The sequence below is a fragment of the Mastomys coucha genome, unplaced genomic scaffold, assembly GCF_008632895.1.
Source record: "Mastomys coucha isolate ucsf_1 unplaced genomic scaffold, UCSF_Mcou_1 pScaffold21, whole genome shotgun sequence".
In the NCBI taxonomy this organism is placed as follows: Eukaryota; Metazoa; Chordata; class Mammalia; order Rodentia; family Muridae; genus Mastomys; species Mastomys coucha.
The window spans coordinates 93,371,696-93,386,645 of record NW_022196904.1 but is presented as its reverse complement, the minus strand read 5'-3'; the positions used below and the strand labels follow the sequence as shown (position 1 = coordinate 93,386,645).

General features: G+C 40.2%; 1 protein-coding gene and 2 pseudogenes across 1 annotated transcript; 1 reads left to right on the top strand and 2 right to left on the bottom strand.

The window, feature by feature from the left end:
- Positions 1-6,875: 6,875 nt before the first annotated feature.
- On the bottom strand, positions 6,876-7,909 carry LOC116100753 (olfactory receptor 52D1-like). The gene has a single exon (XM_031384485.1). It carries the CDS (start codon positions 7,889-7,891, stop codon positions 6,938-6,940), a length of 954 nt encoding a protein of 317 aa, XP_031240345.1. The 5' UTR covers positions 7,892-7,909; the 3' UTR covers positions 6,876-6,937.
- Positions 7,910-8,400: 491 nt separating this feature from the next.
- On the bottom strand, positions 8,401-8,519 carry LOC116104262 (annotated as a pseudogene).
- Positions 8,520-13,878: 5,359 nt separating this feature from the next.
- LOC116100751 lies at positions 13,879-14,356 on the top strand (annotated as a pseudogene).
- Positions 14,357-14,950: the final 594 nt, after the last annotated feature.

Genomic DNA, 14,950 nt, shown 5'->3' with positions numbered 1-14,950 from the left:
TTAAATTATAAAAAATTGAGATGCTTAAAGGAGGGGAATATTAGAATATTAAACATACAAAATAATCTGAATTAATGATAGCATATGCTATGCAGCTATGCACTGTGCTGTGCTGTGTAGTAACAAGGTAGTGTTAGCATCGCAGCATCAATGTCTGAGAATGTGTGCAGGAGAAATGCTTTTAATGAGGAAAAATGATTGATAACTTGTTGTGAAGATATATTATTAAATGTAGGTGAATATACAATGAAATATATACATTGTCACTAAAAATCATAACTCAAAGCATGTCAGAAAAATGAACAAAAATGCAAAAAGACATAGGCATATTCTCCCCCAGAAACAATCAGAAAATAAAAACCTACAAGAGAAAGCAATTAACTTCACATTTATACAAAATTCATCTCAAAATGAAGGAATATTCATTTCTAGCAGATGAGGGATCTGGAAATATTTTCCTGTGTGTATGAGAAAGAGAGAATTTGGCAGTGGCAGTCAACATGGAAATGGGCATTGGGTGCCTGGACAGCTGACAGTCAGTGTGCGTGCCGTGCAGTAGATTTTGAGTTGTAAAGACTACTGTCACCTACATTCTCTTACCTGAATGGGAGGCAGTGAGAAGCTGGGCAGCTAGTCTCAGCCGTCTTCAGCAAATATTTTGAACTGCATGTGTACATGTGGATGTACGTATATTTTAACAAGTACTCATGCTCACAGCCCTGCATCTCTCCACTCTCCTCTCAGGCACTCAGAAGCCATAATGTACTTCTTTAAGGCACCTAAGGAAAAAGCCCCAATGTGTATGGAATTAGCTCCTTGACAATCCCCTCTGCAGCACTAAACCACAAGGCACCATAGCTGTTGTGTATAAAACTGACCCTGGAGATTGACTGAACTCCCAGAAGATAAAGCTGGTTAATCTTAGGGATTCTGGAAATACTTCTTCTTGACTGAATGATGAGTCAATGAAAAAATAATGGAAGAGAATGTACAGTGTGTTTATGTCTGAATGTTGTTAGTCTCAAGGAAGAAAAGCCCTTACTTTTGCCACAACAGAGACATATTTGATGGAGACTATGCCAAGTAAAATAAGCCACATACAGAAAAAGCAAACAATCACATGATCTTACTAAAATGTAGAATCTGGGGGGAACCACAGAATTCAGAGAGAAAATAAAATGATGCTTACTATGAGAGCCCAGTAGAAGGAGGAGTAAGAAAGAGATTTCAAAGTAGCAGATACATCAGATAAGAACTGCAAAGTTCCAGCTACCAGTGAGATCTGGAGCTGATACAGTGCACTGTGTTCAAGCCTAGGCTCAATAGAAGATGCATCCTGTCCTACTACAACGTGCTATGCCAAAGCTGATAGCTATGGGAGGTCTCCCCTTCTCTGAGAAGAAAGGGAAGGTGCAGAGGGGGAGAGGAAGGAAGGAGGGGCTGGGTTGGAGGGGAAAAGAGAGTGGAAGCTCTAATAAGGATGTAAAGTAAATAAATAAATTAATTAATGACAAGGAAAGACATGCTGAAAGTAGCTTCTATCTTCTTTGACACTGGGAAGGAACAATGTTTAATTAAGATGATAAGATGACTTCATTTTTTTCCTTAAACTATTTGTCAAAAATCAAAATTGCAAAATCATGAAAACTCCACAAAAGGTGGATTCAGCCAAATTCTGATAAAATTCTTCTTGCAGACAGATCTTGTAGAAAGATGGCAATTAGAGGTGATTGTCAGCAAGACTGAACCAAGGGCATAAAAAGAAGCCTAGAATTGAATGTCCTGTAACATTAATAAATATAGCAGTACAAGTACCCTTGACTATAATCATATACTTTCATCATATACAGAAAGTTGTGACTTTAGTAACACTCAGAAATCCCGGCTTCTGCCATTTTCCTCCTGTTAACAAGGTAATCCTGCTAAGTAACGGTAGCAACCAGGTGCCAGTGACTCGTAACTTTTAACTGAATGAATCCTTTCTCCTAGTTCTGTTTCATCACATTTATATCCCTGAATGCAGCTCCTTAAATAAATAATTCTGTATTATAGCCATGGGACTCTAGGCTCTTTAAGAAAAAAAAAAAAACTTAACTTAGTTCTTTGGATAATTGCACTAAGGATAACAACCCAAGCCTGTATTCTCCTCACACCTTGCACTCCAAACATATGTGTAATGCTTGGCACATGATAGCATATAATAAACATCTAATAAATCAATAAGATGATGAATAGTCAGTGAAATAAACTCATTTAGAAATAGTGAGTCCTATTTCATGAGTTCTTATTCATTTTAGATATCTAAAAGCATGAAACACAACTACTACAAAGGCTAGTCCTTCTTAAATGAATTTCTCAGAGTAAAGCCAAAAAATGTCAATGTATGTCAAAGCATCACATCCATGGTAATCCTCTCTATACAAATATTCTCATGTGTTCCAAGGTTGTGGTCCCAAGAAAGGTTCTTTAGCAATGTTCTGACTAGTACTCCCTTTCTCTTACCAACTGACTCCTGTAAGAAACAGCATGGCTACACCTCCATCTCATCCACTATTTTCCCACTTTCCTGCCACATCAAAAGCTAGCAGAGAGGATTACATTTGCATGATTTTCTCAGTATAATTCCTCCCTTACTGAGACATGTTCTTTTGGGGCAGAGAGCTGAACCTCAGTATTATGTCTTATGATCCACCACAAAGGCTAAATATCAGCTACTACAGCCTGCCTATGATCCTGTCCTAAATGTGCTACTTTCAAAGACTTCAATACATAGTCCATCAGTCAGCCATTTCAAATATGTCCTCAGACCAACAAGATGGACCCCATTCATCAAGGTGATGTGCTGCCCTATGTTATGTAAAGAAAGACAGCCACCATGGAACTCCCCCCAAAGGTTGCTCCACCCTCAGATAGCTCAGCTTAAGATGTCCTTCCATCCATTAGGGAGGAACATGCCATTACAAGAAGGACATGTATCTTCCCATGCCACATGGGGGAAGGTTATCTATCACCTTAGGCTTGTCCTCATATACTCTTTACACTAAATGAACGAATTGTGCTTGAATTCTTATTACTCATTAAGTGGTATGCCACAAAATCACTCCTTATTGACTTTTTTTTGTTGCTGTTCTATTGGAATTATTACAGTAGCACAAGCCTGATGACCTGAGCCCAATTCTTGGAGGCCACATAAAGACAGGAAAGAGCTAACCCCACAGTTGTTCTCTGACCTTCACGCACACACCATAGCATGTGCATCCACATATCATGCACACATATACAAAACACATATAATAATAATAATAATAATAATAATAATAATAATAATAATAATAATAAAAGAATTTAAGGGCCATTGAGATGGCTTAGAAGGTAAAGGTGTATGCCACCCATCGTGATCAGAGTTAGATCCCTGTAGCCCACATGGTAGAAGGATAGAAATACACCTGAACGTTGTACTTTGATCTCAACATGTATGCCACAGTTCATTTATACCCACACATATACATGTATACATACACCTATGAACACATTAAAGAAATGGATGAAAGAAAAGTTAAACTAAAGATTTACTATAAAATCTTACATTTATTATAAAAGCTGCTATAATTTATTGGGGTTACAAATTCAAAGTACTATTCATGCTATTTTAGTAATGTACTGATATAACTGGTCATATTTTAAAACTAGGGCTGATGCCTCTGAATTTACAATTTCTTCATTATAGTCTTATCTTACTTCATTTCTAACTATATATTTCTATTTCCTTAAGTATATACTAAATTTAGAACATTAAATTATCATAAAGAATAGGAGTTCAAAAATATGAATCTTTAAATATTAAAGATCTTTAAATATTTTGCCATATTGAAGCATTGTATCAAATACCCTTCTTTACAAAAAATAAAATTTTCATAAGGAAATTTCTATGATTTTGTGTTTTTAATACATGATTTGCAACTATTTTCTGACTTGATATAACTGTATTTTGTATTTAAATTTACTGTTTTGTTTATTCTTGGTTTCACTAAAGCCTTAATTTCAAAATAATAAAAACCATAAGATGTCTTTTACATTGAAACTTTAGGGTCTTGACATGATGACTATGTATCATAAACATGTGTTTGTGTGCTTAAAAAGAGTAAGAGATGGTGTGAATATGATGAAAATATACTATTGTGATCTATGAAATTCTCAAAAACTTAATTTAAAATTATACATTTTTTAAATGATAGTAGAAACACTTAGGTGTTCTATTCTCTAAATTCATGGAATGATATCATGTGAGTTTTCTCTTTATACAGTGTAGGAGAAACATATTTTGGTGAGTGTTCGCTTTTGGAATATAATAAAACCTTCATTTTCACCTTTACTGTAAATTCAGGCTCAGAAACTATTTATAAAATACACCATCAAATAAATAAGAAGCCTCGGTGAATAGTAAAGGTTTCAGTGTCTATAACTATTTTTGTAATCAGAGCACTCACACGTTGATAGTTCTTAAAACTTAAATGTGCCTTATGTGTCAATTGGATGATCTATTTTGTACTGTTTTGGTAATGCTGGTTGATATGACAAACTGACCAATGCTGTTTAAAATTATCTCCAACAGGTAAGGGCTACCTCCCTTCACCAAATTATGTTTACCTTCTACAAAATAATCTTTTAAAGGGGTATTGGATGTTTTAAAAATAAAAAAAAAAAAACCCAAAAAACAAAAAGATTGCTCTTGATCCTTACTGGAGAAAATTTCTCAGGTACAGATAACAACCAGCCATGTTCTGATAAGTTCATTACCACACATGTGTTTTCAGCTGAGAGTGCCTTTGTCCTGTTTCCAGTGTGTGTTGTTAAAAATTTACCACTCAGAGGAAACTTTAACTGGGCATTCTTAAGCTCCTCATAAGCAGGGGCTCCTGAGAGAGACACGGCAAAGCCACCCTCCTTCATACCAATGACACAAAGTGCACAGCCTCTGGGTAAGACAGCAGAACAAAACTAAGATTTGTATCACTGTTTTCCTTTGTTTCATTACTAGTATTGCTTATTATCTTAATTCAGTGTATCTTAGTAAGAGTCTGAGGGTTTTTCATTTCACTGAAACATTTTTACTATAATCACAACCTAATTTCATAAAGTGTTTCTCCATTACCTAATATAAAATGCAACTTTTGAAAGTGAACATGTATGTGAATATGCAAGAAAGAAAGACAGGGAGAGAGAGGGGGGGGGAAACAGCTGCTCCTCTTAACTCAATGGAGTTTTAGATTTGCTGACCCCATACAATCTCACTTAGCATATTTATTATCTGCTTTTAATTGTATGAGATTTTCTTCATGTGATTTCAGTTGTGGTCTTCTTCCATTGCTAAATTTGACCCCTTGTGTTGTCAAGGCTGGATCTTGACCCATTATCAATGAAATTCCTTTTCTGAATTCACCTCGTCACTGGCAGTACTGAAGGCTCCCATGTCTTTTATACTGAGTCACTGCAAATGACATGCTGTGGTGAAATCACATCATCTTCTCTTCACTCGCCTAGGTTGTGAGTTTCTTAAGCCTATTTACCTTTAAACTCTACTGTATACTCAGTATACAGTGGCTCCTTGGTAAATATTTTTAATGGAAGGAAGCTCAATTACAATAAGTAAGCTATGTTCTCTTAAAGCAACTACAACAGATTTGTTCTTGGTGAAATTCCTTTGTTGATTAAATTGAGGAATGGGTAGTTATTTCTAATCTGTTACAGAATTTCTACTTGTAGTGATGTAGAGGTTTATAAACAAAATTTGAAGGTTTCTCAACATTGAAAGCATAAGATCCCTGAATTGTCCACTTTAAAAGGCCACGATGACAAAGTTCATGGTATGTATAGTTTTATGATACTGCAGTAAAAGTTCATGTTCTTTGTTGATATGACTCTTATTCACCAAGTGCCACATGATATATTAAACCAACTATAGATAGGCTGAATGTTACATCATTGAAAAAGAAAAATACAAACAAGGATGAATGTTCTTCATGATCAAGAACATCTGGAAATGGGACTACAGAGATGGTTCAGTGGTTAAGAGTATTGACTGCTCTTCCAGAGGACTTGGGTTCTATTTCCAGCTCCCATGTAGCAGCTTACAACCATTTTAATTCCAGTTCCAGGACTCAAAGGAAATATGCAGGAAGGACAGCTGCTTGAGGATTCTTGTCACTCTGACTGGATGCAACTAGCAAGAAACTATCCTTGGGTTCCTTGTACACCCAGGAATCTACCTACTGAGGTAAACAAAAGATCACACCAGTCCACAGTGGCCCTTAAAATCTTGAACTCAACTGCTTAGAAAGCCAAGAAGCAGAAGTCAGTCGTGAAGTAAGGATATTCTTTACAGAGTGGCATCTTTTGAAGTAATTCCTTGAGAAACTTCTGTTCTGCCTTCCCTCTGCAGCAACATGCTTTCAGACATCTCACAGTGACTCACCCAGCTGTCATCTTTATCTGTTTCAAACCCAACCCAGGTCCAAAGGGCCTTAGTCTCTTCTAGCCTTCTAAGACCAGGGTTGAGACTCTCATTGATGACACCAGTTCTAAGAAATACCTGCCATTGATTAAATAATAAATATATATGTGTGTGCGTTCTCAATTCCTTGAAATAGATCTTTAACTCCATGTTCCCTTTACTTCTAACACATGAGCTTATGTAGAGAGACACAGTAAACATTCATGGCTCTCCTTTCAAGTGTTTTACATTCCCTCCTAATGCATTCCTTTTCCCTTTAAGACTGAATATCCATCTATAGCCTATACCTAACTTTATAGGTATGAAGGAATTGCTCTGAGACCTTCAAAATCTTAAATGTTACATGATACTGACTTACTGAGATTAGCAGAAGCAGCAAAGTAAAGCTAGGAATTCATTAGCTTTTTGTCTATGTGGAGATTATTGTCACCTTCTCTTTACAAAAACGTCAAGTATTCTTAGGCGGATTTGTTTAGTATTGATGCCATAGACTAGAGGGTTGAGAACAGGAGGCACAAGGAGATAAAGATTTGCAAGTATGATGTGTACCTGAGGAGGCACATGGTGGCCAAATCTGTGAGTGAAAAATGAAAAGAATGCAGGGATATAGAAGACAAGAATTACACAAATGTGGGCTCCACATGTGCTGAATGCTCGGAACTGGGCATCCTTTGAGGGCAGTCGCAGCACGGCCTGCAGAATCAGGATGTAGGAGGTAGCAATGAGGACCACATCCATGCCAGTGACTGAAAGTGCTACAGTAAGACCATAGATGGTGTTAGGCTTGATGCTGGCACAGGCCAGTTTGGCTATGCCCATGTGCTCACAGTAAGTATGAGGGATGATATGATGTCCACAAAAGGGTAAACGTTCAATGAGAATGACAAAGGGGAAGACAAAGAAAAGACCACGTGTCACACACGCCAGACCCATTTTCCCAATCACAACAGCACTGAGAATGGATGTATAGTGGAGCGGTCTGCAGATAGCCACATACCGATCAAAAGCCATGGCCAGCAGAACAGCTGACTCTGTGGCAAAGACTGCGTGAACAAAAAACATCTGGGTGAGGCAGCCATGGTAGGAAATGACATGAGATCGGAGCCAGAAGATTGCCAGCATTTTAGGCAATGTTGTTGAACAGAGGACCAGATCAGTAATAGAAAGCAGGCACAAGAAGAGGTACATTGGCTCATGGAGAGCCCTGTCTGTTATAATGATATAGAGAATGGTGCCATTTCCAACCAGAGCAAGGATGTACATGGAGCAGAAGGGAATAGCAATCCAAACATGCTGATCCTGCATCCCAGGGATTCCAAGCAAAACAAATGTGGAAGGGTGGAAAGCAGTTCCATTGGGGATAGTGGCAGAGAGCATCATGATACAAGGTGAAGACCTTCTTCCTAAAAGAAAATGAAAGGATGTTATCTCAAACGCCATCTGTGCCTACTAAATGTCCATTCAAGTAGAAATGCCACATAAGCCAGTTTCTACTCACAGACATCTTCCTGGAGAAAATGATAGCTACTCTCCAAATCTGAATCTTCTTCAAATTCTTCAAACATCTTTCAGGCAGCTTGGCTTCCAGTATTATAGCTCTTTTACAGATCGTGTTCTGTGGTCCAGACTGAAAGATGAGAGCTAGAGCCTAGATTTAGACTATCTAGTTTCAAAATATGTCTCTGCTTCAATTCCTTGCTAATTGTACTAACTTGAGTGCTTTTTAAAAAATATTCCCTTCTGTCCTTAGAGTCTTAGTAAAATATAGGTAATAGTGCTAATTACTAAATCAGAAGGCATGTGAAATCTATCAGGTCACCTAAGTAATTAATGCAAATTAATTAAAACGTTCACTGACAAACTCTCGTGATTTTTAAATTTTCTTTTAAGCCTAACAGCACCTGGTATTCCCAGGCGGTGTCCCATCCAAGTACTAAAGAGGCCCAACCCAGCTTAGCTGACGAGATCAGATGAGATCAGGCACATTCAGGGTGGTATGGCCATAGATGAAACAGCCTTTCTTGAGTTGTGCACTTCGGTGTGAGTGTACTATGATTTGACCATTCCTCTAGTCAAGATCTCACTTTGAAAATACTCAAGGCAGGTCCTCATTTAGCTAGGCTAGATAAATGCCCACAATATATGAAACTCTCTAACAATCCCAACCCTACCAAGCTTCCAGCATTGTTGAATTCCTCTCTTTAATTGCTTGGGGATCAAGAAGCTATTACAGCATTTGTGGTCCTTACATTTATAAGTAGCAAACATGGTTGTTGTGTTATCATGATCAGAGTAAAGGTGTAACAATGATTACATTTCCTTTATTGGGTACTATAACTAAACATTACATTTATTAGGTAATCAATCACCAATTGTCATGAGGAAAATGTTACAGCAAGGATATATTTGCTTGTGGCTCTCTAAAATTTATATACATAGAATTCCAAGGCTATCTACATGGAGTAAATTAAATTTAAAAGGTATCATCTGTGTTCAGATACTGTGTAGACAAATTGGAGTTTGTGAGGATACTGTATGTCTTCTTACAAACTCAAGAACAATGCAAGCTGTTGCTTACACTCAGTTGGTCTGATGTGAGTGAGAGCAAGATGTAATTAAGGTTTTACTGTCTATAATTCCTCATAATGCCATGTTTTGTACATTAAATATACAATGACTACTTTCTTTCAAGACTCCAGAAGTACTAACCTCATTGTTAGAATGACTGTACCTAGAAATTCATGTACCCTATCTTGAGACCACAGGAAAACAGCCAGAGATTAAAACCTGCCACAAAAGGATTCATGCACGTGTGTGTGCACACATGCTCTCTCTCTCTTTCACACACACACACACACACACACACACACAAACATACACACACACACACATATATACAGAGAAAAGAATGCTTATAAAATGCTGGTATGTATGCAGTATGCATTGTACCTACCCAAATATCTGAGGTGTTCAAGGAACTAGTTTCTGTAGAGTAGGGCTCTGTCTGAGGTGACCTAGAGAGAAGTGAAAACAAAGAAAAGCTATCAGTATTTCTGCATGGCTGTCGTCTCTCCTGCCCTCCTCTACCTCTCTTCCTGCCATCCCAGAACTATTTCTTATTTCATTTACAATCTATTATTGTCATCAAACACTCACCCCAGTTTCAGTGGTCCACAGAAAACTCGATTAAGCACATACAACATAGTTCCTGGTATGCAGGGTCTGGTCCTTTTTAACCTTAACTTGTGATGGTGCTCCTGGTCCAGAGAGATGAGATTGGCTCAGAGCACTAATGGTCCCAGATGCTAAAAATAGACATAAATTTCCAGATATTATCTCAGGGGATACACACCAGTTATGGCAAGATCTGCTTTTCAAGTGTGAGGTTTTTTTTTTCCTAATTCAAAGGAAGGAGTTACTGTAGCCTTACACTAATAGGATAATAGACTTCCAGACTTTGGGCAAAATAATATAATCAAATTGTGCCAGGCGTTGGTGAAAGTAATTTTGGAAAAAGGAAGGAATAAATCAGCAAAGGAAGCAACCAAAGTGATGGATGGATAGATGATGAGTTGAATTTGCAGTTTTGTTGTGTTGCCAGACCTTATATTATCTAGTTTCTTTTGTTTGTTTGATTGATTGATTGATTGTTTTTTTATTAACCATTTTATTCATTTACATTTCAAATGATATCCCCCTTCCCAGTTTCCTCTCTGCAAACCCCTAATCTCTTCCCCTTCTCCTTTGCCTTTATGAGGGTGCTTCACCCACTTACCTACTTCTGGCTCACCTCTCTAGCATCCCCCTATACTAGGGCATCAATCCTCCACCGGACCAAGGGCCTTCCTTCCTATTGATGTCAGATGAGGCCATCCTCTGCTACCTATGTATCATGAGCCGTGGCTCCCTCCATGTATACTCTTTGGTTGGTGGTTTGGTCCCTGGGAGCTCTGGGTGGTCCAGTTAGTTGATATTGTTCTTCCTACAAGGCTGCAATCCCCTTCATCTCCTCAGTCCTTCCTCTAGCTCTTCTACTGGAGTCCCCAGCTAGGCTCAGTCTGATGGTTGGCTGTGCGTATCTGCATCTATATTGATCAGGTACTAGTAGAACCTCTCAGGGAAGAGCCATACCAGACTTCTGTCAGCAAGCTCTTCTTGGTGTCACCAATAGTGTGGGGAGTTAGTGTCTGAAGATGGGATGGATCCCTAGGTGGAGGATCTCTGAATGGCCTTTCTTTCAGGCTCTGTTCCATTTTTTTGTCCCTGTCTTTCCTTTGGGCAGGAACATTTCTGGGTTAAAAATTTTGAGATGGGTGGGTGGGCTAACCCTTAACTGGAATCTCTCTCCCCTTTGTTGGGTATTCCGGCTAAAGTTATCACTGCTGGGTCCTGGGAACCTTTTGCTTCCCTGGCATCTGGAACTTTCTAGTGGCTACCCCCAGTTCCCCATCCCCCACTGCTACATATTTCTACTCAATTTCCTGACCCTGTATACTCCTTTCCTTTCCAATACCTGTTCCTGCCTCCCCTTCTCCCTCCCCCTTCTCTCACCCTCCCATGTCTCTTTCTCCCTCTACCTCCTGTGATTATTTTGTTCCCCCTTCTATGCAGGATTGAAGTATCCACACTTTGGTCTTCCTTCTTCTTAAGCTTCATAGGTATTACCTATATTCAAGAAGAGATGTATCTAATCTGAATGCCTCCTGGTTGATGTTGAAGTCGATCGTTTCCCTTTACCATTTTGTTGCATTTTCATGGTAATTCTTTTTCTTATATTCTTCACCTAAGTATACAAAGTAATAAACTATTTAGTTACTGCTTACTACAATTCAGTGTAAGTGAAAGGGGCCAAGGAAAGGACATCCTGCCTATGACTTTACCCCAAGCCTGAGACCAGGGAGAAGAAAACAAAAAGCCCCTGGCTTGACCCTGAGCTCTGAAACATGGAAATCCCCATCCCCCCATGTCTCAACATTAAGAGACAATGTTTTGGAGTTAAAGGCCAAGCAATACTTCAGGCCTTGCTGTACTTTTCCATTAGCCCACTACCAATGCTCCAAAGACCCTATAAAATGCACATCTCTACCCAGTGCTCTGCTTTCTCTCTGTATTTCTCTTGCAGTAAATCTCTTGTGTGAGATTCATTGTATGGTGTGACTTTGTGGTATTCCTTGGCTCCCAACTGCCAAGATGGCCTTGTACCAGAAAACCCTTACATTGGTATCATGACTTGGATAGGCTTTCCTGGTGCCTGTACTTCCCCTTGGGGTCTGAGATGAACTGGGGCCCTCATCTCCATCCACCCATAACAGATTCACCTTCTGACTCACAGATTGATCAGTATCCCATCTACCAGCAATAATTTTGTAAGTTTCCCCCTTTGGCTGGTAGAAATGCTTCCTTGAATCTGCGGAAGTGACCATGGAGCATCTGGCTCCCCTCTGATACGCTTGGAGGCAGAGGTACCCCAGCTGTGGTCTGTACAGTTATGGTTGACTCTCTTCACCAACACCATTCCTCTTCCCACAAATACGTGGAGCTGCAATTCTGAAGCTTCCTTAGACCCAACTTGGCTATTGCAACCCTTTCCTCCCCCTTCCCTTTTTTGTCTCTCCCTTGGAGCTGCCTGAACCCCACAGCTTCCCTATGTCCTTGTAGCTTTTATGACAATATATGACTTTTCCCTTGGATGAGAACTCATTCCTAATCTTGGTTTTTCATTGCCTTCTGGCCTTGTTGAAAGCCCTGGTACCAGGTGCCAAGTTTCCTCATGTAGTTAGCCATGAAACCCTGCTGAGTGCAATGATAACCCACTAAATGGCTTGGTCCTCATTTGGTCCTCCCTGAATCCTGGGAATGCTCTCAACCTCTGGCTAATGCAATCTCTTTTCCTCTCTGGCTCTATCCAAGGAAACAGTTACATCCATTCATTCTCAGTCTCACTGGGATGCCTCTCAGAAAACCTCCAGCCTCTACACCCGGCACCCTACCTGAAGGACCCCTAACTTATTCACTTTTGCAATCAAATTTGGTCTCGATATCCCTTAGATAGCCAATCTAAATGAGTGCCTAGTGGCACCAGAGATACCAATATTATTTGGGACCTTTACAATTACTGTGAGAAATCAGAGATTTGGAAACAGATTCCCTATGTCCAGGCCTTCTCTTATCTCTACTCCAAGCTCTCTCAGTCCTTCCTGTTCCTCGAGTCAATTCCTTCCATCATGAAGCCCGAACCAGATGACTCCTCCACTACTTTCGATCCAGCTAATGAGACCTCCCCATAGCCTCAACTCATAGCTCCTTGTCCTCCTCCAGCCCCTCTGGTCTCTCTTTTTTCCTATCCAGAAACAGAGTACCCTAATCAAATCTCCCTGGTACCCACTTCCAGCCCAGTGGTAGCCCTTAGTCTTCTAGCTACTCATTCCCACTCAAAAGGGAACCCCCACCCCCAACCTCCCAGAACTTCCTCCTCCCCTGCCTAACCCAGCCACAGTCTCTCTTTGTGGGAAATTTCCAGGGTAGATAGCATGGTCAGGATACATGTTCCCCTCCTCACTAAGTGAACTCTCTCAGATAGAAAAAAGATTTGGGTCCCCTGCTGCGTCACCCAATCTTACAACCTCACTTTCCATGATATTTACACTGTTCTCACCAACAATCTTCTCCCCGGGGTGTTTAAGCTTTGAAAGACAGGGGGCACGCGCATTGGCCCTGGGCAGCGGCCTGGCAGCACACTGCATAGTAGCCTGGTGCCCCCGCGGCCTGCATCGCAGCCACTGCCACACCATGCCCACCGCCGCCTGCTCTGCCTCCTGCGCAGCCTAAGAGGTCTCAGGATCGCTGTATGATTAGGCCACAATCTTCAATGAATAGACATATTCCTCAGTCCTGCGGTGTCCTGCGTCACACATTTATGGAGTTTCTGAAGGGTCATGGAGGCCAGGCACAACATGACCTCTATGCAGACAAGTGAACTGTAGAAATTCATTACTGCTCCACCAAGAAGCCCCCATAAGAGTGGATAACCTGGACACAGGCGTGTTGAATTGAAATCTGCAGAGCATTTGACAAGAGCTCAGACCTGGATAGGGTAAACCTCAGTGCACTTCCTTTGTTTTGCCTCAGTATTACTGGATTGAAGAGTCACTGCTCCTTGTTCGTTTCATTGCCCGTTTCTCCCAATTCATACTCAAAGCATTGAGGATTTCAAGTGGAATATATTGAATATTGAAGTAGACTTCAGCTTGCTTTTTGTTTTTCGTTTGTTTTGAATCATTTCTGAATTCGATTATTTAATTCTTTCATAATAACCCTATTGTGTGTTTTTTTATTTTTATTTTTTTAACTAAATTAGCATGGCTTGAATGAACCGCCCTGCTCCTGTGGCAATCACATACAAGAATATGAGATTTCTTATTACACACAATCCAACCAATGAGACCTTAAACAAATTTATAGAGGAACTTAAGAAGTATGGAAGTAAGAGGATGTGAAGCAACTTGTGACACTACTCCTGTGGAGAAAGAAGGCATTTGTGTTCTTGACTGGCCTTTTGATGATGGTGCACCACCACCCAACCAGACTGTTGATGACTGGTTAAGTCTTGTGAAGATCCTGAAGAACCTGGTTGTATTGCTGTTCATGTATCGCAGGCCTTGGCAGAGCTCCGGTGCATTAGTTGAAGGTGGAATGAAATGTGAAGATGCAGTACAACTCATAAGACAAAACCAACACAGAGCTCTTAACAACAAGCAACTTTTGTATCTGGAGAAGAACCGTCCAAAAATGCAGCTCCGCTTCAAGAATTCCAATGGTCACAGAAACAACTGTTGTATTCAGTAAAACTGGGGTGCCTGATGCCATTGCCTTGGAAGTGGAACTTCAGATAGATGGGAGCTGATTTGTCAAATATAATTACTTAATGTGTTGAATTGAAAGGCTGGAGAATCTTAGAATGTATAATGTATAACTTTTACCTAAAAGGGGGCATGGAAAACCTCTGCCACAAGCCAAAAAAGGTGGAGTAGCTAGTTCCAGGAACTTTGCTAACCCAGAGCCTCAGGATTCTGGTTCCCGAAACCTGCCCCTCTTGACTGATCCATAATGAGGGCAGAACTAGGAATGAAGGTCTACTGGTTTACAAGGCTCTACACCCTGCTGAGGCCCTCCACCCTGCCGACCAATAGATAAAGTTTACATTCCTAGAAGGAATATGTTCCCCTCCCTAACTGAATACCTTGGGTTGGGTCCCTCTGAAATTTTCCACTGTTTTTATGTTTCCTTGGTAACCCTCTCCCCGCCCCCAGCTTGTGGTTTTTCCCATAAATACCCCTCACTTCTTGTGCCTGGGGTTGAACTCCTCTGGCCGGCAAGGTCATGAGATCGACCCCAGTACCAGTATCCCCAATAAACCTCATGTGATTGCAGCAAGTTCGG

Bases quoted from the DNA above. Each gene is read 5' to 3' on its own strand.
- LOC116100753 (XM_031384485.1), bottom strand. From the start codon at position 7,891: ATGATGCTCTCTGCCACTATCCCCAATGGAACTGCTTTCCACCCTTCC.